The 22,154-nt window shown below is 39.7% G+C and overlaps 4 protein-coding genes across 7 annotated transcripts in view; 1 reads left to right on the forward strand and 3 right to left on the reverse strand.

Moving 5' to 3' along the window:
• LOC115051542 (CUGBP Elav-like family member 3) overlaps positions 1 to 1,169 on the reverse strand; it is a 35,262-nt gene extending 34,093 nt beyond the window's left edge. For all 4 annotated transcript variants that reach the window (XR_003841276.1, XR_003841275.1, XR_003841274.1 and 1 more), the window contains exon 1: positions 701 to 1,169. Coding sequence is in view for 1 of the 4 variants with exons in the window: in XM_029514993.1 (XP_029370853.1) it covers positions 701 to 875 (175 nt within the window). In the remaining 3 variants the exon portion in view is untranslated. The remainder of the gene's footprint in view (positions 1 to 700) is intronic.
• Positions 1,170 to 2,016: 847 nt separating this feature from the next.
• Positions 2,017 to 6,971, reverse strand: ciarta (circadian associated repressor of transcription a). The gene is made up of 6 exons (XM_029514363.1): positions 6,757 to 6,971; positions 5,267 to 5,617; positions 5,073 to 5,148; positions 4,896 to 4,974; positions 4,640 to 4,793; positions 2,017 to 4,322 (listed from the first exon to the last, which is right to left on the reverse strand). The coding sequence occupies exons 2-6, from the start codon at positions 5,615 to 5,617 to the stop codon at positions 3,942 to 3,944; spliced, it is 1,041 nt and encodes a 346-aa protein (XP_029370223.1). The 5' UTR covers positions 6,757 to 6,971; the 3' UTR covers positions 2,017 to 3,941.
• Positions 6,972 to 9,721: 2,750 nt separating this feature from the next.
• mrps21 (mitochondrial ribosomal protein S21) lies at positions 9,722 to 11,235 on the reverse strand. Its single transcript, XM_029514544.1, has 2 exons — positions 11,135 to 11,235; positions 9,722 to 10,263 (listed from the first exon to the last, which is right to left on the reverse strand). Exons 1-2 carry the CDS (start codon positions 11,215 to 11,217, stop codon positions 10,083 to 10,085), a joined length of 264 nt encoding a protein of 87 aa, XP_029370404.1. The 5' UTR covers positions 11,218 to 11,235; the 3' UTR covers positions 9,722 to 10,082.
• Positions 11,236 to 13,195: 1,960 nt separating this feature from the next.
• crabp2b (cellular retinoic acid binding protein 2, b) lies at positions 13,196 to 17,365 on the forward strand. Its single transcript, XM_029514167.1, has 4 exons — positions 13,196 to 13,352; positions 15,685 to 15,863; positions 16,215 to 16,331; positions 16,987 to 17,365. The coding sequence occupies exons 1-4, from the start codon at positions 13,271 to 13,273 to the stop codon at positions 17,035 to 17,037; spliced, it is 429 nt and encodes a 142-aa protein (XP_029370027.1). The 5' UTR covers positions 13,196 to 13,270; the 3' UTR covers positions 17,038 to 17,365.
• Positions 17,366 to 22,154: the final 4,789 nt, after the last annotated feature.

Raw genomic sequence — 22,154 nt, forward strand, 5'->3', positions numbered from 1 at the left:
GAAAATACTGAAAAGAAACCTTCTCTGAATTCCTCATACAATCATTCTTAGCTGTAACAGTAACCTGCCAACATTTGAAACTTTGCAGCTTGTTGTAGATTGCTAAGAGTCAATTGACGTAAATGAAATACAACTATGCGTGACAGCAAGATTCAGAAGTACCTCCATATGGGAGTATTGAACAAAGTCTTCATGTTAATTTTTCAATTTTAATATCACTAAAAAACAATAAAAACTTATGATTGTGTCATTTTTATTAGCTCTTATACCAAGCAATTGTGTTCCTATCTGCAGAGAAACTGTGAGGCAACTGTGAGGCATCTATTTAAGTGGTAACCCTAGTTCCCTCTGAATGAAGGCAAACATGGGGATTAAGAAGTGCAGGAGATGGGGCTCCTGCAGGAAATCTGACAGCTACAATCAATGAAGACCTTAAATTGATATGGTTTCTGCCGTTTGTTTACCTTTGCGTAATAATGGATGTTTCTATCAAGCGAGAAATAATGACATTTAATATCAACTCAGCATTGGCTGCACTCAGAAGAGCGCACGATTTGAACCTCGGGGCTCCCCGGTATCTGAGTTAGTGGAACCAAAACGACCAATGTTATGTCTAATTACACCGATCATCGGGACAGACTTCTTTTCCTTCGCTCTCTTTTCGCTCCAGCCGGAGTCGGAATTAGAAAAGGACACTTACATTTCCTCAAACATTTGATCCAGTGCCGCACGATCAGGCTGTGGTACTTCTTGTTGTCGATGCACCACGTTGACAGTCCTTGGATTGAATCCATCGTGTTGGTGACACTTTGAAACTTCCTGGATAAAGTGGACTCCAGGGAACCGCCGGAAGCGGCACCTGCTCCCGCTGCCATGACCGCTGGAGCTCGCGCTGCTCTCTACCATTCCAACCACCAACTGACGTTAGCCTGGGCTAGCACTTAGCTTAGCTTAGCATACTAGCTCGGCGCAAGCTACCAGACTCCCGCGCCCAGCAGCCTCCCAGCGGGCATTGTAACCTTACAGAGCCCTGATGGGTTTTGTTTTGTCGGACTGCTGTTTCCCTTTAGAAAGTACCTATCGTGAGCGTTTCTGCCGCCGTATGCTTTATCACTTTACATTCAAAGCTAGAAGTTTGCGCCGCACGACATCCTGGAGCTCTGTTTACTCGTTGCTGATGGAGAGATGAAGGGCACTTCCGCAAACGGGATGCGGTTATAGCGCCACCCAGCGTCACGGAAAGTGACTCCTGTCAGCGCCGCCTGCTGTGTGTCTCCAGCAAGGACTGCTGTCATTGTGCAGAAAGTCCCGTTTATTTTGACATTAAAGTGCAAATATTTGGGCATTACAATAAATTGAGGATGATTTCAGAAATATGGCCATGATTAGTTTTCATTTATTTGCGTGCACACACTTAAAACAGTACTACCTTAAATTCACTTTTTGTTGCCCAAACTTGGCCCCTCAGTTTTCTGTCTTTTGCTTCTTCATATAATCTCAGAGTAACTGCATTATGTGGAGAACAGAGCTCTGTGGGGGTCAGACCATCTGCTGCAGGACTCTTTGTTCTTCCTGTCTGCCATTGTTCTTCATAACTACAGCTGTCGGATTAGAGTCATTTTATGCTCCTGAATTAGAGACCAATCAGAAACCTTCCCAATAGTTTTGAATGCTGGATAAGAATTGTTTCAACAACACTTAAAGTGCATATGATTTATACACAGTACTTTATACCCATGGATTCAGGGGTGATACGTGAATATAGAACCAATTCAGTTGACTGCATTAGCCTCAGTTTACTTTAATTTAAATGCACAGGTTCATTTGGTTAAATTATTTATAATGAAACTAACAGCAATAGCTGTGTGGAGTAAAAGTTAGTTTCTTTTGAAACACCTGGATGAGAAGTAGCTTGGACTATTACACATAAATAAGAAGGAAACAGCGTGACGCAAAAAAAAACAAAAAAAAACAAAAAACCTCCAAATAAATGAACAAACCCAGTGTGTACTGAACATCATCCATTTAATATATAAAATATGTGCAGTTATCAATAACAAGTAATGATATTTCATTATAAGAATCTATGAAATGGCCAAACAAAAGATGCTTTGCAAATGAACAAAACTGAATTCAAATTGAATTTTTAAATCAAATTTCTGGGTTCTTTTATTTTACAAATTAAACCCAGCACAGCAAAACCTGTACCAAAGGCTGCTATGATAGTATTTTATGAACCAAAACAATACCAAACTATACTGTTCTTTACCACTTTGTAATCTTAAACAGACCCTCACCCTGGCCCAATGAGTGTAACTAATGGTGAAGCTTGAGGGACATCTACACAGCAGTACATTTGGTTTGCAATGACACAAGTGGTATGATGGTTATTGTACTATTCTCTGTAAATTTATACATTTTCAACTTGACTGTTGATGTAATTTAAGGCAAGTTTATCATTACCTTTAAGGCTGACTGGTGAGAAACTACCAGAGAAGAAATGTCATTCAACATGAATGATATTTAATTTAAAATATAGTGGAACAATACCTAAACCCCCCCCCCCCAAAAAAAATAGCTGATGTGTTCAGGAATGGAGTTATGTTTATGATACCTTAACGAATATTCTTTAATACATAATCAATAGTAAAACATTTTCAATGAGACAAATTTAACAACAATTTAGATATACAAAAATCCATTTCACATGTCAGAAACTGTTCTGTACAATCATAATGGCACATTGCTTATGGGGCATTTTGCATAAACAACAAAATTTATTTACTTTTTATGCCTTTCAACTCCACAGAGATATATTTATAAAAAAAAAAAAAAAAAATTGAAAAGTGCAGCTGCATCGATCTAACTCAAACCGGATCAAACATATTATGCCTGGTTACGCTTCTATAATGAATTCACGCAAAAGTCACAAGTGTAATAAATTACATTTTAAAGTCTTTCAAATCAATACGAGCTTACCAACTGGTCACCTAAAGCAGCAATTAAAACAATAATTCAGCTAAGCATCTTCCATTTTCTCAATAAACTCCTTTCCAGTTTAATCACAAGTGCAACTATTTACATAGAAACAAAGATGTTTGCGCATGTGTATTAACTAGATAAAGATGTAGCAAATGTGCAGTAAAATGTGTTTGGCATGATAATGGAGGATTGTTTTGTTCAAGTCATTATAAGAAGTTACAATTAAGCAGCTGACAAAGGATATTTTAAGATTCTTAAATTCCAGTTATAATTACCTTCTTTCAAAATACTTGTCTGAGTGCGTCAGTGCTGCTAAAAACTAGTTCCACTACAATTTAAGCTGCCAATTATTCTCTGCATTCATTGCTACATTGTTTGATCTGCAAGTTGCGAGCACAACATAAAACAAATAATCATTTCACTAGCTGTGAAAAAAAAAAAAAGATCAGATGTTAAAGGCTGAGGCATGCTCATTTATTATTGTATGGAAAATCAGGCTTAGACTATTGACTAATTGTTTCAGCATTAAAATACTCACTTTGAAAAAGTGATGCCTGACCTTTACCATAAATGTCTGGTCTGCTACCAATGTGTGGTATGAAAAAATACAAAATAAACCAGACTGTTTTAATGCTTTACACATGAAAAGTATCTGTCATCTTAAAAGATAGTTAGTAAAGTCAATTTAGACAACAGTTGTACTCTTAGAAACAAAAAATATATAATTCCTATAGTGCAATATCTGTGGCATTACCAAAAAAAAAATAAAATAAAATAAACAACACACTGGATAGTTGAAGGTAAAACAAGTGCTATCTGCATTGGATTTCCCCTCTTGTTTATATTGGCTTTTAGCCATCAGAACTGGCTCTGCATCTAACTTTATGCTTATGTAATCGAGACTGCCCTCTGCCTTCACTCTGGCACCTCCATGTGGTAGCAAGGTCAGTTAAGGCCAGCTAAGGTGAGTCATTTGTTGTATTGGGGTTGCTTGAGGACACTAAACTGTCTTGTGTGGCTGGGCTGCCACAAGCGGTGGGCAGGGAAATCTCAGGCTGCTTACAATACTCATTTGGTCTCTTGCTATTTGAATATGCAAGCCTGCTTAAAGTGCCAGTGCTGGCTGAAAACTCACGTCCAGCTTTACAGCTGCTCCCAGCTGGTTCAACTGTTTCGCCCTCTGTAGTTCTGCGTTTTTTAGGTGATCCACACAGACATGTGGAAACATCGTCAAGTGAAGTAGAAGGATGGCGGCTCAAATGTTTTTCATGCTGATGGTGATTATGCTCGGAAAGATCTTTGCCAGCATGGTGAAGGTTTGACCAGCTCAGTTTTCTCTTCTGGAATAACAACAATATGAAAAACAACAACTCGAATAAGACAAGGTCTTAAAGGAAGACTACAGTATTACAAAAAAAAAAAAAAAAAAACAAGCTGTAGAGCAGAGATTTGTCTTGATCCTTAGCTCATCTCATTGTGCCTTCTTTTGGCTGACTGTATTAATGCACTTGACATGGATGTTTGATTGTTAGAAAAAAAAAAAAAAAAAAGGTAGTTAATTTTAATGTAACATCCCTGGGCAATGAGATGAGGCCCATACCTTGATTGATGCACACCTATGGTAACCCTAACCCTACCCTTCCAGTTTGAGACTCACCTTAACTGGCATGTGGAGCTGATTTTGGCACCAATGTAGTTGAAGTTGCGGAGTGATGGCTTGGTTTGGTGTGACTATGGACTGAAATGCCACCTGAGGGAACCACATTTTCAGCATAATTTCTATCTGTAGCAGATTTCGAAGGTATTTCTCCCTGCAGAAAAAGAAATTCAAGGAACATGTGTTATTGACAATGGTGGGTATGACTATGGATATTACTACTGGTATGATAGGCTACTTCTTGTGATTGTCTTACCCCATTTCAGGCTTCTGTATAATTCCAAGGATCCTCTGCAATCTATCGACAGCAACACTCTGTTGGAAACTAGTTAAACCTGCCACCATCCAAACACAGAGTAGATTTTTAGGGCAATAATTAAAGGCTAGCTGCTTGAGAAGAGATAATTATATTTCATTTTGCTCAATCACATACCTTTGTCAAATCGCCCTGTCTTTAGTCCATGTAGAAGCTCAAGTAAAGGATGGATAAACCTGTGCAAATCTGCACACTGAAAAAATAAAAAAACAAATCAAAAATCAAATATTACTACTATGACTGATTTGCACTTTAGTTTTAATGGCAAAATAAATAAGGAACTAGGAATTCATTAATTTGAGAGTGCTTACTTTCTTCGCAAAGGCAAGGTCCCCTGATGTCACCGATGATGAGCTCAGTGTGGTAGCTCCAGGAGAAAAGGCTGAGTCAGGATGCTTGGTTTCATCAGGGCAGTGCTTAGACTGCTCACTCTTGGACCTTGAACTTGCCTGATCTGAATGAGCTTGAAAATCCAGGTAATTTTCAGAAAATGCAAATCCTTCATCAGCTGAGATGGACTTTCTTTCTCCATTGTCCCTCTCCCCCTCTGAGAGAATGTCTGCTTCATCCTCAGTCTGTTCATTCTCACTAAGGACAAAGCTTGAAGTGGAGGGTATCGAGTCATAAGATGGCCATTTGGAAGAACTACCCAAAGAATTCATCTTTGGAAAGAAAAAGACATGGGTAGAGAAAAAAGGAGATTAAAATTACACTATTACACTAGTATTATACAGAAAAGTAATTATCTCCAAACACAACTTCAGCCACAAAAAAAAAAAAAAAAAAAAAAAAATCAAACAGGTTGTACAATTAAGGAGATATTGTAGGCAATGATCGTCTAAGAAAAGTTTAATAAGGGGCAACTAGACTGCTGTGTATATACGTGGTGATGTTTCAACTCTCATTCTACAGGTTTAATCAGTTCTGGTTTGTGAGGTAACAACATTTAAAAACAGGTAGTGCTAGTTGAGTAGTTGCATAACCATACTACAATTACACAAATCAAAGTATTTCCTGCTTTAGATACAATGATTTTCTTCATTTAGTGAATTATGATACCAGAATGGTTAACTGGATAGCATTTTAATGTACATCTACTTCCACATGAGATTATTTTGAAGTAAAAGACTAGTTAAGATCATCAATAATATGAATGTCAGAGAAGTAGAGACATTCAACATTGCATAGTTCGTATGATAGCAATGTATCATGTTGCATAGTTACGTAATTTTTGCTTTAAAAATAAGGAAGCCCTAGATATCTTACTCCCAAACATCAATGCCAACCAACCCTTTCTCTGAAAAATAATGAGTATACACAGACTTAGGAGGTTTTTTGAATCACAATTTCAATATACAGCAAAAGGACACAACAAGCCCTTCATGTACAGAGAAATGAACTGCTGCCAAGAGCTCGGAGTGATTCCTCCCCATATTCAGCAGGCTACACGATCTATATGAAGGAAAGGCAACTTTGATGTGTTGTCATATTGTTGACAAAAGCCACAAAGAGCCTGCAGCTTTTTGAAAATACAAACAACACGTGTGTGTGTGTGTGTGTGTGTGTGTGTGTGTGTGTGTGTGTGTGTGTGTGTGTCTGGGATCATTTAAGGTCAGTTGCTCTCGTCAGTTGACAAACTGACTGAAGTGAAGCTGCAGGCTTCACAGGACATTAACATTAAAACTTATGACAGGAAGTGGCCGCCAACATACCATCCACAACTGAACAGTTTACAAGCTGAGTATGAAAACCAAACATTATAACCTGAAAGCTGAAAAATGTCAAGAGAGGAGCGTTTTACCTTCAACCCGGAGCAGAGTTGGCGTCACAAAAAAACAACAACAAACGAACAAACAAAAAGAGGCCGAGGCTTGAAGCTCGTAGTCTCCCCACGTTTTACAGCAGCGGCTCGGACAAAGCTAATGGCCGCCTTTGTTGGCATAGGTGTGTGTGCGAACGGCGGCTCCGCGCGCTCCTTCCCTTCTGTCTGTTTGGGCTCGCGCCTCTTCCCCTCCGACCTGCATTAAAGAGTGCCAGCGGAGCGCGGCGGCAGCGGCGGCCGCACGTGCTCGGAAGACACGAAGCGGCGATTGGCTAACCACGGGGGGTTCAGCTGTTCCCCATTGGCTCGCAAGCTCGACCAATCGGCGACGTTCGCGGCGCCCATTGGCCGGCGTGCGCTCCGAGGCCCGCAGCCATCTGACCGGCGGCACGTGGAGGTGGTGTGGCTGCAGAACGAGGGGAACAGCACGCGGCAGTTGGCGTCTGACGAAAAAAAAAAAAAAAAAATTCGTTTGCAAATCAGAGCCGGTTTTTGTGGAGCTGCTGCAGCTGTTACCGTGTTTACGGTGACACACTGAGCATCACTGAGCAGCCTGCTCGGATTTCTTTGTTTTTGAAAACTCTTTTTGGACATACTTTTAAAGGCCAGGGTTTTTGAGGATTTAGATCTTATGAGGTTAACAAACAAACAAACAAAAATAAACAAAAAAACTGTTGCAGCTGCGTGACACTTCACATACATGACACATTTAAAGGGTACTAACCCTAACCTAACTTCCGTGGGCAGATTAATCTGTCAAAGGGCCCCCCAGGGCAAAGATTTGGTGTCAGGCCCCCAGTGAATGCCTCCAGTATAGGAAACAAGCTAGAATACAACGTTGGCAATAGAGCTGAACTCATTAGTTCAATTGATTCCAAAAATTGGGGGCTGGGAATAGTAACATGCTTGATTAGTGAATATTTCGTTTTTAAGCAAAATGGGGACCCCCTCTCCAAAAAAAAAAAAAAAAGAGGCAGCAGCTTTTCACATATGCACATTTAGGATACTAATCGTCAGCTGGTTAGAGAAGTAAGACACCAAAACTAAAAGTATGATTATTTTGAGTTTCAGGTGTGTATTTCTCACACAAAAATTAAGAGTACTCATATACGCAAATATGAATTCAATGATATGCACATAGTATGTATTTCTGTGACCGTTCAAAATATTCCCTTTATAACCATTTGGCTGCTGCCTGCCAATGATATACAATGTACCAGTGAAGGAGAGTGAGATCAGGAAGCTGTCAGAAATCTCATATCTGCATCTTTTTGCCCAGTATTGACATTTCTCATGACATGTTTTAGGACTGACAAAGGAACTGGAAGGAATAAATATTTTGAGATGACCCAGTTGATTTAAAAAGCAAGATTTTGCCTATGGGAAATGAATGCCTAATATAGTTTTTGCAAACAAATAAAATGTTGATAGAAACATTTTTTGTTGTTGTTTTGAAAACTAAAAGCTCCAATTTCGTTGTTGCTTACGCTGAAGCAATTGTAGATAAGACAAGCTTACAAGATGTGGCATCATAGGCCTATTAGAGCCAGCAACACTAAGCTTAGAATGCATGTCTTATATTGTTACATAATGAGATTGCTATATGCTAAGAGGGTGAATCACTTCTTTTGTCACAAGTAAAAATAGGATGCTGTAATCTACCTGAACATGAAACAACTGTCTCAGTTGCTCAAATACCTTCTAATCATGATTGTGTTTATAAGTTTGAGAAAAGGGAATAAAGCTTGAAGGTCTAGCAAAATGAATAGAAAGGGTGTGTCTGTGGATGTGTGACAAGGACAAAAAGTTCTGAGTGTGCGTGCACTTGTTTCAGTATCTGACAGGCAGACAAAAGGGCTTGATCAAAGTAGAATGAAGCTCCAAACAGGCCATTGAATTGTTGAGTACAAATGTATCACAAGATTTAGGTATATGGCCAATAAAAACATTTGCTCATTTCACAATCATGTTACCAAATACTGGCACCGAAGCACTGGTTGCATGATGGCTGTTACTTATACTTTTTCTAGTGTAATTACAAAATAATAGCATTATTATTATCATTGTTGTTGTTATTCTTGTCCTATCATTGTTGTCATACTATACTGTTCCTGGTCTGCAGTGGTCAACACCTACCGAAAGTGGTCCTAGCAAATTGGTAAGGTGGTCATTAACACGCATGGAGGCTGAATGGTCAGTTCAAATGGACAGTCTACTGTTGCACAAATGCTGTTAATGCTGTCGTCACACAGTCACATCAGTTTGTTGTGTACGGGGCTAGACTGGTCAGGGTGCCCACATCATCCCTGTCAATATTCAAAAGAGGCACGTGGCATCAAATCGGACTAGTGAGCAGACAAAAAGCACGAAGAAGGTGGCTTGGTCCAATGAATCATGTTTCTTCTTACGGCTTAATGTCAACAGAAAGAAATTAAACAGAGTCATTGACAATGCTCAATTTCTTTGAGTGTAAAATATAGGTAATCTCCTTCAACCTTCAAATTGCCACACAGTGACTGAGAACACAGGACAAAAAAAAATCAACATGACCTGGTAACCTCAAAGAGAGCCTAGTGTAAATGTTTACATTTCCCTGTGTGAAGGAGGTGAGAGCAAGTGAGCACATTAGGAACTCATGTGGTGAGAGCTTGGTTCAGACAGATGTGCATGGCTGATGTGTCTCACTTGTGGGAGTTTGCTGACATCAGTGGACATCAACACCACACTGTGTAGTAGTGATCTTGAATTGATGTCACAGATCAATGTCACAAAACATCTCCTGTATTTGAATCTCCTCCGGCAAATAAGGTCATGTTTGACCACCTAAAGCTTTTAAGAAAGCTATGTATCACTGTATAATGTGGACACATATGCATGTATTTCAAAATTATATATTTCTGTAATTTTTAAACATAGATTTTACTGTGATAAATACTATATTTAACCAAGTTAGGTTTAAAAAAAACCTTATTTATTAGCATTGTTTCATTAACAAGATCATTTCAGAAGATTCAAAACATCCAATATTATCACCCAGGTGTTAAGTGCTCACTACAACCATGGATGGGCACAAAGATTTATCCCTCAAATTTTAAGGGTTGGAGTCGGAATTTAAGGAGAAAAAAGAGGAACAGAACTAATTGTTCACTTGATAATGAACACACATCTTCCTTTCACCGTTATATAGTGTGACCTCACAGAAGTGGTTATTTTCTGTATTTCCCAAGTTCATTTGCCTTTTCCACTTTGCTGGGCCCATCTCAACCAGTCCATTGATAGTGTCCAGTTTCACCGTTCCATTTTCTCTAACAGCCAACCCAGGGATCGTCTCTGTTCGTCTTGGAGATAAAAGCTATTTTCCTGGCCATTTCCATGTGGTAGATCCTCCTACAGCTCTCGAAGTTCTTCCGTTGTCGCTCTCGGCAGGGCTTCTCAAAGTAACGCTTGCGCTTCACTGTATCAATAATCCCCTCCTGAGTTAGGAGCCTGGAGTATGTAGAAACAGGACAATTTTTGAATACCACAATGAAGATGGTCACCTGTATGTAGTATTCATCTAGCTAAATCAAATTTAAAACACATTAAGTTAAACCTGTCCTGAGAAGTGAAAGGCCTGGTTCGTGACAGACCCTTCTGACACAGAAGTCTTCATCAAAATATGATAAAACAGTCAACAAAATAAATTGCACTTCCTGCAGAAAATGCCTGGGAAGAGTACATTTGTTCAAAAGACCCTTTACTTCACTTTCCTGTTCCAGTTGCTTTTTATTTTGTCAACTGTATAATTTAGTTAATGATGTGAGAAACAATACCTAATGGTGATGACCACAGCACAGGTCAACACTGCCACTTAATGCCAAGCCTCATAAACAGATCATTAAAGTCAATATTAACGTTACATAGCAAAACCAAGGTGATGGTAAAGACAGCTGTGTGTTTCATGCACTGGGAACGTGAACGCATCACTCAACAACAACAAGAGGGGAAACCTCATCAGATGTATTTAAAGCAAATGGAAGACAAACATGTTGGCGGATTTATTCAGTTTTAGTTTCTTCTTAACTAATTTCTTGGCATGCATGATATTAAAAAGGAAGTGGAGGCTAATATGGCCACAACAAATTACATGGCTGGAGGGGACTTATTACTAAATACAGACTTACACACTTGACAACTGTTGACATTATTTCAGCACTAAACCCATAAAAAGATTCACACACGAGCAGCGACCTACTGCGCAGCCGCAGCTCCGTGACATTGAGCGGAAGGCGAATGCTAATTCAGCTAACATTAGCTTGTCCACCTCTGGATAACAACACGTTTTATCTCGTGTTTTATCTTTCATACAATTTTTTACCTGTTTAATGTCTTGTACGCTCCATCGACGTTGCCGTTTTCAACCATCACTGTCCGCGCAACGAAGCGGAGGTGCCTCGCCATGATCAGCTCAGTGCTTCGTCAAACTACGTCCGACCGGAAATATCTAACTTTAAAACGTTCCGGATAGAAACGGATACAAAAAAAAACAAAAAATCCCTTCATGAAACAACACTAGATGACGCTTTACTCAACCTTTCTCGTGTCTTATGACTGGCCCTGTGTTTTAAATATAATTTGTGAGTTGAGCTGTGAAAATAAAAAAACAACATTGTCTTATTCTTTCTGACATTTCTTAAAGATCAACACTCATAAGATTAATTAAAATCTGAACTGCTTTATTTCTAGCTCCTTATATATCTTAATATATTTTAAAGTAATCTAAATATTATCAAATACATCAATGTGTGAAATTAAGTAAACAAACTTAATTTCCTCTCCAAATACTTACACTTCACAGCCTTTATCACTTTCCCCCCAACTGTTAAACATCTTATCTACAATGCTGCATGTGAATGATTGAAAAAGACAAACAAACATCCAGTTGTCTTCAACACAGACCCAAACAGCAATTATTGTAATCTGGATAAATGGCATTATGATAGTCATTGTCACAGCAGAAAGGGACAGTGGTATCCAGTGTTGTCCTTTCATCTGGGCCTTTCTCGTCTTCTCCCTCACATCCCCAATTCAGCTAAGGTCAGCCAGCGGTGAAAGCTGGACTGGATCATAACTTCTAATGTGCAATCAAAAGCGCTTTTGAATGTCCTTTCACGATATAAAATAACGAGCAAGGCTAATCCCCATGTTACTGTAACTTGATATTTTATTGTATCTGGATTGCGCCACAGGGTGGAATCTTGAGATAACTTGCACACAAAACATCATGATGCTTGAATACACCGCCTCATGTTTCCAGAGGCGAGTATTCTGATCCAAACCTGATGAAATTTTCTTGGCAGAAAGTGGGGATGTGTGTGAAAGAGTGTGAGAAAGAAAGAAGAAAGCTAGCATAAAACAAGGTATGCATTGACAGGTTTTATGTTACAATTATCAGATACATTTCCATATTTGTATGATATATAAAATATATTTAATTTAATCTTGATTCAAAGGTGTATCTTGTATATGATTGTCAACCATGTATAAATACATGTATATCCTTCCAGCTATCCTTAAACTGTAGCACTTATTTGTCAGGGCTGTGGGGCGGCTGGAACCAATCCCAGGTCAACCAAATTAACTTGTGATTGAGCTAGCTGAGGCCTGAAGCAAAGGTGCTACTAACTTTATAAGGATTTGCATTCAGAGTGACTCAGGCTGCCTGGCTGCAGAGATAAAGGTGTCTCTGTTTGTTTCCAAACATCACATCGACCCTAATGACATGTAACCTGCCCCCTTCCAGTTCAGATAAACACAGGCTAAGATGACACTTTCAGTCTGTATTGTCCAGTAAACTGAGACCCTTTTGTGCCATTTGAAGAAAATGATCAAATCGGCTTTGTATTTCCTTTCACTTAAATTTAAACTGTTGAGTCAAAATGCTGATGGCCCTTTTCTGGATGGCGCCTTCTAGCTGGATATTTTATCTTCTGCTCTTTTATCACCAGCTATCTCCACCCCCACCCCCTGATATCTGATTTCAGCTCAAAACACACTCTTTGAAATGTGTTTATTTATTTATTTTTCAGTGCTGACTTTTTTTTTTTTAACTCACTTTATCATTTTCTCGACTGCTTGTCAAATAACTGGGACTAATATGGCACCAAGCTATAAAACAATTATCACCTTTACTTATTGTCAGAGCTGGCGATCATCAACATCAAAGTACTTACTGGAAGTCCACTTTCCAGCTCATATCCAAATATTTCACCATGCTGACAGAGGTGGAGGGTACAGGAGGGAAAGGGGGAAAGTCCCTCTCTGGCTCTGGCTCTGGCTGGAACAGCATCAGATCCGAGGCGACCTGTCAGCCAATGAATGGAGGCGCAGATGGAGGCAAAGGAGGCGGCTTGGCTCTCCATGTAGCAGGAGGGACGGACATCCACTGGAGAGTCTGTGGTCAGAGTCGGCTCCTTATCTGCTGAGGATCATTTCTACAGCTGTTTGTGTTGAAATGGAGAACCAAGTCACAGATTTCTCGGGAAAATGGAAAATGAAGTCTTCGGAAAATTTCGAGGAACTTCTGAAAGCACTGGGTGAGTAATGGATCAGTGGGATTTCATGTATCCTACCTGCACAAATGCATATAAGCCTACTTTTAGTTTGCTTGCTGAAAAAGCTAAATAAAGCTGTCTCTTGGATTTTAAATCTTTATTTCACACCAGAAGGGGTTGCATTTAATTTTTTCCTCATAAAACATTCCATTTAAAACTTCTCAAACTTTGATGAAAGTTAAGAGTCAAGCTGTTTATTGTTTCTCTGGTTTATCATCAACCAGTTAGCTCCATTCTTAAGATGCGAAACAGATAAAGGAAGGAAAGGGATGCATCTCCCTTACAAAGACCTGTCAATCATTTTGTCAGCGGCATTATCAGCTGGAAATCCACTGGGCTTAGAGGTTAGCTGGTTCTCCAGCTAACCTCTGTGGTCTGAAGTAACTCCTCTGTGGTTAAATTGATCCGCTCCGGCCCTGCTAACCCAGATTCCTTGGTATGTACCTTATTAAGGTGCATGAAGCTGAACACGCTCGAGTCATAAGTCCTCTTTGGAGGAAGGAGGTCAGACGAGGGCCAGCCAGTGGCATCCATTAAAAATCTGAGGACAAATAGCCTGTGGAGGAATGTTCGATTTTGACTCATCTAAAGCAGGGTCCTCCTCATGCGGTTGTAATTAGAGCCAGTATAAACGGAACTAAGCCTTGACATGGGCCCCTGCAGCCAGCCGGCTCTGAGAAAGACTTTCCTTCACCGCCCTGGCACTCCATGACTCAGTCTGGGATGTATTTGTGTTAATGTTTGTTGCCTCTCTTGGTTTTCGCTGCATGAACAAATATGGTCTGAACTAAATCAGACTTGTCAGATAGTCTCCTAATTCCTCTGAAACTTGTCCAGATCACATAAACAATCCCAAAAAGTAAATGTTCAAAAGAAAGTTTCATTTTATTTCATATTTATTAAACATCGCATCACATTTCTGCTGGCCTAGATATTGATATAAAACTCTTGCTGGGATTTTGAATCTAGCCAATTTGAAAAAGCCAGTTTTTCTTTCCTGTTCTACTTCACTTTTGGTTTTTCCCTCTTGCTGCAAAAATCTAAAGATGAATTTTAGAATGGGCTTTTCTGTACAGGCTAGGTTGATGGGCCCCCTGAACTCTTGGGACAAGGAACCCCTGAGGCACAGGCCCATTTGACCAAGGGGTCATGGGGCCCCAGATCCGGAGCCTCTTTCAAGTGACTTAACATTAATTGTTAGAAAGTCAATAAAACAACTACAGCGAGAGAGAGAAACAACCATAGAGAGAATTACAACACATGATAAAACACAAAGTTTCACCACAAGGATATGCAAGAAGACCTCAAATCAACACAAACTTAAAATGCTAACAAAGAGAAGCACATGAAGAGTGACTGCAAAGATGCAAAACCACTACAAAATGTCCACAAACTGACCAAAAATAGCTGCAAACAAACACAAAATACAGGCAGAGAAAGGTGCAAAACAACCACAAGAAAGGGTTAGGTTTTCCTAAAATAAGATTACAGCTGGATGCATGAAATCAGTCTATCCCGTTGAAGGAATTTCAATAACCATGTTTTCACCTCCATGTGAGGCAGAAAGAGCTTTACGCCGTCCATCTCAAACAATCAAGAATGTGTTTCTTCTGTTACTTTAAAAAGCATGATTTAAGAGTGTCGCGCTAATTGGTGACTTAAAGTGGTTTTGCATGCTGTAGCTCATCCATCCATCAGTCCATTAGCTACACTGCTTGTTCTTTGAGGGTCGGGGGGGGACTGGAGCCAATGCCAGCTGACATTAAGCCATTTAGCAAATCACATATGTTCTTCATTACTGGCAAATGGTTTACTGAAGCATACCATGAATTCTGACTTGAATCAAGAAATAAATCAATGCATTTCTTATTTTATGTTTTTTGGCTACAAAGGCCATGTTCGTATTGTGGGGCAATGCAGCAGCGCAGTCTGCCAAAAAAGCACAATGTTCATAACTTTTAATGCATGAAAACCAGACAAAGGAGACAAGTGATGTAAAATGTATATGGTTATTGTGAAAAGGTGGAATGGATTTGACTGTGACTTGTGTTCTAAAGGCTGCTCTGTGCCTGTTGACTCTAAAATGCATATCAGATGACATAGTTATTGAACAGCAGGCCAAAGAAAAGAAAAAGGGAAAAAGAAATTCCCATCTTGTAGGTGCATTATACCACAAAGTGTTTGTTTAACGTTATCAAAAAACCAAAAGTGCTGAAAGATTCACTTTCACAGATTAAGTACCAAATGCAAAGATTGACTCATTTACACTAATAATCGGGAGCATTAAATAGTTGTCCTGTTGATGTGTGGTCAGGCGTGAATATACTCCTGAGGAAGATTGCAGTGACAGCCGCCTCCAGCCCAGCAGTGGAGATCACCCAGCAGGGGGAGAGTCTGTCCATCAAGACATCCACAAGTGTCCGCACCACTCACGTCTCCTTCACTGTGGGTCAGTCCTTCAATGAGACAACAGTGGATGGACGTCCCTGCACGGTACTTCCCATGAAAAACATTCCTGGATAATGTCAATATATGCATACCAGGTTTTCGCCAAGGACAGCACAAGTAGCCACAATTCTGCTCAGACTAAACATATGGAAACAATTTCAGTGCAACTTCAGAGTCAGTTCTGGTGATAGTGCATGGATCTGTTCTTCATTTCTTCATCTTGTGTTGAAGTTGGTGGTGAAGGACAGACAATAAAAATGTCCTGACATGCACTTACTGGCATTCGGAGTGCAAGTTATGATGAAAACCAAACTGTGCAATAAATCCATCGTGTCCAAAGCACCCAAGTGGAGTTATTAATAGTTATTAATATTGTTTTTCCATGAATCCCTGCAGAGTTTTCCCAAGTGGGAAACAGATAGCAAGATCAGCTGTGAACAGACCTTACAGAAAGGCGATGGGCCCAAGACGGCATGGACCCGAGAGCTGACCAACGATGGAGAACTGATACTGGTAATTATTTGTATATAGCAGACATTAAATTTAATGTCTGTCTTTGATTTAATATAACATGGAGTGAGACTAGAGTCCTTCCAGTAGGTCTGTGATGGTTTACTGAAGGGCAGCAGTGCTATGACCACAAAGTGTTCCAAATGTGCAAGTCATTAACCGGGCTATTTAAATAATACTATGTGGCTTGTAATTCAGGAGGCCATCTTGGTATCATGCAAGAGTAAAAGTCAAATGAATGGTTAGTTTTTTTTCTGTTGCATGAAATATGCATCATCACAATTTACAAATAAAAGTTCATTGTTCTTCTGCATGATTTTGTGCTGGAGCGCACTGTAAAAACCTCTCCAACTCATCATTTCACAAGAAAAAAGCCAAGGAATCTGTGCAAAAAACTTTTTTTTTTCTCATTTCCATGATCATGTTGGAGGTTCTTTTTCAAGAATCTAATCAAAAAAACATGGGATGTTGGAAGAGGAATTTACACAACCAAATAAATAATATTCCCAATCATGTTTAATGAATAACAAAACACTGTGCATTATTCATTGTGATTCATCATTTATTAACTGACATTTAAACCCAGTATAAAGGAGGGCCAATTTTAACTGGGTACCAAAAGTTTAAACTCTGTCCTTTCGGTGCTGTTTTCCTTCAGACAATGACCGCCGGCGATGTTGTCTGCACCAGAGTCTACGAGAGGGAATGAAGACATTTTTTCCAAGATTGTTATACAATCCTCCTGTTTTGTGTCTCATGCATGGTTTACATTTAGTCGTTTTCTTCTTTATCCTCATCCCTGCAGCCGGTCAGGCGTCGGTCAGAAACCAGTCCACTGTGTAAGGCTTCAGTTTACATGAATGTATGTTGGCACAATTACTTTTGTAACACCAAAGTTGAATTTCCTTTTTTTTTCTAAATATATCATATAGAAACGTCACACATTCCTTTTTTAAAAAAAAACAGACAAACAAAAAAGCTATGTTGCTGTGTGTAAATCCCCTTTCAAGTTGTTAATAAACTGTTTTATATGAATTGATGTTTTCTTCTCCAAACACTCCGTCTTTGTACTGTGTCCTCCCTGCACCTCCTATTCCCATGTCATCCATCTGCATATCACGTTACATCACTGTCTGCCGTTCACTGATTATCCCACACCCTTTCTCCCCAACATCTTTTCATTTGCAGTCCAATACTTTGTCCTTTGTGTGCTCTCTGTCAACATAGCTCACATCAATATGTACTCAATTAGTTTAAAATCCCCACAGACAATTCATGTTTTACAAAATCTGCTTTGAAAGACACTTTGGCAAAGAAAAGGAGGGAAATAGGGAGTGGAAAGGGGAAATGACAGCTGGAGACACAGAGGGCAGCCATGAGAAATGTGTTTCATAGCATCGGGAGAAGGTTACTTCTTATTCTCCCCTTTCCAGCTGTGCTTACTTACAGAATGAGCTCAATAAAAATCCCCCCACCCTTTTTACTTTGGTCTTGCACAAAGTGTGAGGTGACTTCCTCTGACACGGTGCAGGCAGACTTCCAGCTGTCCTCTCTCTAAACCCATGACTGATGCAACCAAAAGAGAAAAACACAAAGTGAGATGTGAAGAGAGAGTGCCACCAGCTAAAAATGATAGATTTACCCATAAGCACAGTCCCCAAAGTCAGTCCTTCAATCAACTAAGACTCAACACCCACCGAGGTTCAGTCTAAGACAAACTTCGCCTTGCTGTGAAAAATGGGCGCAGAGGGATGGAGGTCTCTCAGACACTTCCTGAGGAGAGTGGTGCTTTGCTTCACAGGCAGTGATGGTTTTTCCAGGTTTTCAAACAGTGTGCGGACAAGCGCCCCTGTGAGGTGTTTCACAGTTTATGGAGTGCTGAGCAAGCAGTGTGACCACGCGGCCTCCTCCAGGATAAACCTTCTCAATAACTTCACTTGGCAAATATGTGTGTGAGTGTGTGTGTGTGTCTGTGTGTACAGCATTGTAAAAATAAAAGTCCTGCATTCAGCATTTTTTGGAAGCAAAAGTGTTGAAATGTATAAAAACACTTGATCTGGCTAACGTGTTATTGTACTGTGTCATCCGTTGATTTTCAGCACTGATGGGTAAGGCGATACATGCAAGCTAATGCATCATCTTTGATAAAGGGGGAAAGTCCTCATACAAAAATTGACGTATTTGCTCATAAATTTGGGATTTTTACAAATGTTTAGCAATGTGAAATTATTTGGTAACTGACAATTGAACTTTTAAGTTTAAATGAAATCCTGAAATTTTAATCATGTAAAATCTGAATCTATAAGTAGTACAATTTTTTTCACATTAAATTTGTTCAGTGTTTCTCTTCAGCCGTGCTTTTTCAGTCACTACTCAAATGACAGAAATTAACAAAATGAACGAATTACTTGAAAAAAGACTCATTTTACTGAACGAGATTAAAAGAGATGACTGAGTCAGTAAAAAGATCTGAACTTGCCATTACTGTTCTGAAGTGCTGTATTTGAATAAAAGTGCCACAGTCCACTGGTTGACACTTTGAGTCTGCATGTAAGATGGAGATTGAAAAGATTATGTGTGACCAAGTATGCATGGGCTACACAACTTTACCCATCATGAAGCCTATATGCTTTCATGACTCCCAGGCAGAAAGTATGTTTTCAGTGGTCTCAGAGAATTTATTGTGTAATCAGTCATCAAAACCACAGCGCTTTCACTGCGCTCCAGAGAGGACAGAAAGTTCCTTTCCACTTGCACAATAAGAAAAGTGGAATTGCACACACGCACACGAATATACAGGAGAAGGCTAAACCACCCAGTCCCTCCTTAGCTGGGCCACTTTCCACACATTACTGTTATGCCAGTTCATTCCTCAAGCAGTGACGTCATGGAGCTATGACTTGCTTGATTGGCTAAGAAATAATGTGGTTTTAGGACCGGGAGGCGCCCAAGTCTGGCATTTGAATCTGAGCCATCTGGACCAATTGTGACAAGGTCCATTAGAGGAAATGATGAGTCACAGGAGCCAGCTGACAAACACAGATGCGGCTAGATGAGCATATAAAAACAAATGAAGTGAAGTGTCTGAGCAGGTCATGGAGGACAACACGAGCGGTCAAATATGTTCCTTTTTTTGCTAGGCACATCACATCCACTTCCTCTCCATCTCTTTGGTTGCCTTGATTTTACATGCATTACAGTTTAACAGGGCAGCATGGCAGCATAGTGGTTAGCACTGTTGGGTTCAGCTCCCAGGTCTGGGGCCTTTCTGTGGAGCGGGTTTCCTCCAGGTACTCCGGTCTCCTCCCACCGTCCAAACACATCATGTTTGGGTTAACTGGTGACTCTAAATTGTCTGTAGGTCTGAGTGTGAGTGTGCGTGTTTGTTGGTTTGTCTGTCCCTGTGTGTTGGACTGGTGACCTGTCCAGGGTGACCCCGCCCTCACCAAAATGTGAGCTGGCATTGGCTCCAGCAACCCCCACGGTCTGGAAACAGATAAAACACTGATGAAGGAATGATACAATTTACCACAGATTAGGCCTTTATACTTCAGTTTTTCCATGATCCAAATATATGCTGTAAAAAGTAAACTCAAACTCTGATCTGCAAACTACCCTGATGCAGAATCTCCCATTATTGGTAGGTCGACAAATTGTTATTCATTTCATGTTAACTGTAAACTTTATAGCCTCATTTGTGGCCTCATTTGTAATTGCACATTTTGTTTTGACTCAATTATCTCAACAGTGTTCATTTTAGTTTCTTGTCTTGATTGCGCATTTCCTTTCATTGTTTTCTCAGTTTTGTTTGCCTTTCACTTTGCATTTCAGTATTTGTTCTGCAGTGTAAAAAACACAACAACAACAATATTCTTGAATATTTTGACATACATCAGCGGCTCTGATGCAGTCTTATTGTTACTTCAGTTATTTTACTTTGTTTTCATGCTTTTAATGTCACTACATTGAGACTTCATGTGACCTGTTGGAAAAGAGGATGAATAGAAACCAGCCTTGACTGTACAACATTAGTGCTAATTGAAGCTCAATCTGTTACTGAAGGCACACATTATATATGAGAAGTATAAAGGAAAACTGTGTGCCACGATACAAGTAAAGTGGAATCTCACATCCCCTTGCCAAAGCTACAACACAAATAGCTTTCTTAGAACAATTGGCAAGGTTTTAAAATCAAATATATGTTGTTGTTTTTTTATTTAGAAATGTTTTTTTGCGTTGCTCAAGCTGGATCTAACATCCCATATCTGTCCTTCGACCCACATGAAGGTGAGACCAGACAAGTGGGAAATAAATAATTCTTTCAAGGCACAAGAGCGACATCTCCTGGAAAAGAAGAAAAGGACCCCTCTAGAACAACAGAGCAAAAACTAACAGGGGCTCTATGTGGTTCTCTTAAAGACAAAAAGAATCACATACAAAATGCATCATAATTCTTCTGTATTTGACTTGAGTTATAAACCTCAATTTGACTTCAAGGACATCAATTATTTTATTTAATGAAATTAATGGGAAGGAACATATACGACTTAGTTGAATAGTTGAAATTGCAATATGTAATGCATTCAAATCATCATTTTCCAAAGAACTATTGTTACCTGAGACTATTACCTTACACTTTAGTACTTCACAAATCAAATTCAAGTCACAAATTTGGAATAATCATTGCAATTTAGCACATTATTGGTTTAGAGGTTGTTGAAAGACTCACTTATTCACTTATTGTTTCTCAACAAATTATGATAAGGGCCATTTAGAAAAAGTCAAACAGGGAGGAATGATAATATTAAGTGAACTGCTGCAGAAATTGAACTGCATGCTCTGTTGCACAGTTTTAATATCTCATTTGATCTGAATGCATTAGACGTAACCCCCATGTTTTACAAATCAGGTGCAGGTACAGAGGGAATTACCGTCTTGTGGTTTTATGCCTCTGCCTTCCAGCTAAGTTGCAGGAAATATAGTCACCATCCGCCCTTCCTGAGATCCAGTATTGATTATTCCCCAGAGGTGCTTTCAGATAATATTAAGATGTCACGCTGAAGTTGGGATATTTTTATCTCTGCCCTTCATGACAATTTGACTTGAATGTATTCATTAGTGTATTAATGTGAACGTTATTATGGGGAAACTGAGCTGACCTTTGACCACCAAATTCTAGTCAGACTCTGAGACTATTTCAATATTTGTGCCAGATTTAATAAAATTCCTTATGAGTGTTTCTCACATCTTCAGTTCATCCTTAGAGACATTGTGTTCAAAAGAACCACCCAAATAACGAATAACCCCAATAGACCTCAGGACTTTATGAAGATAAAATTAAACACCCTGCAGTGACATCGACTAAACCGAGATGAAATGAATTAAAATGAAATAATAGGATAAATGGGCCAAAATGGACGTCCACGCGTGGCCACGCCCCCCCGTCGGTTCCACGTGTTTCTCTGCCGCAGCAGTCACATGACCTCAGCTGGCGGCTACTTCCTGAGCCTCAGCTGTTTTCCTGCAGAAGGAAGAAAAAAAATGACGGATGTGTTTTGATTTCCGGCGACACGACAAAGCTGCAGACCGGAGTGTGACAGTCAGGACTGCTGGGGGGTGGGAGGAGGGCGGGGATCGAACACTGACCGTCCGTAGCGCTGATCCGCGTACACCTGAAATCTGCTCTGCTGTTTTGCGACACTGTCACCGGAGGAGGGGCGAAAAAAACAAAAACAGCTCAGTGGATGAACAGAAACAACGCCCGCACTTTCGTTTTTTGTTTCTTTGTTTGTTTGTTTTTTGCAAAAAAACAAGCAAAACGCTGCA

Source organism: Echeneis naucrates, chromosome 11 (genome assembly GCF_900963305.1).
Source record: "Echeneis naucrates chromosome 11, fEcheNa1.1, whole genome shotgun sequence".
Lineage (NCBI taxonomy): Eukaryota > Metazoa > Chordata > Actinopteri > Carangiformes > Echeneidae > Echeneis > Echeneis naucrates.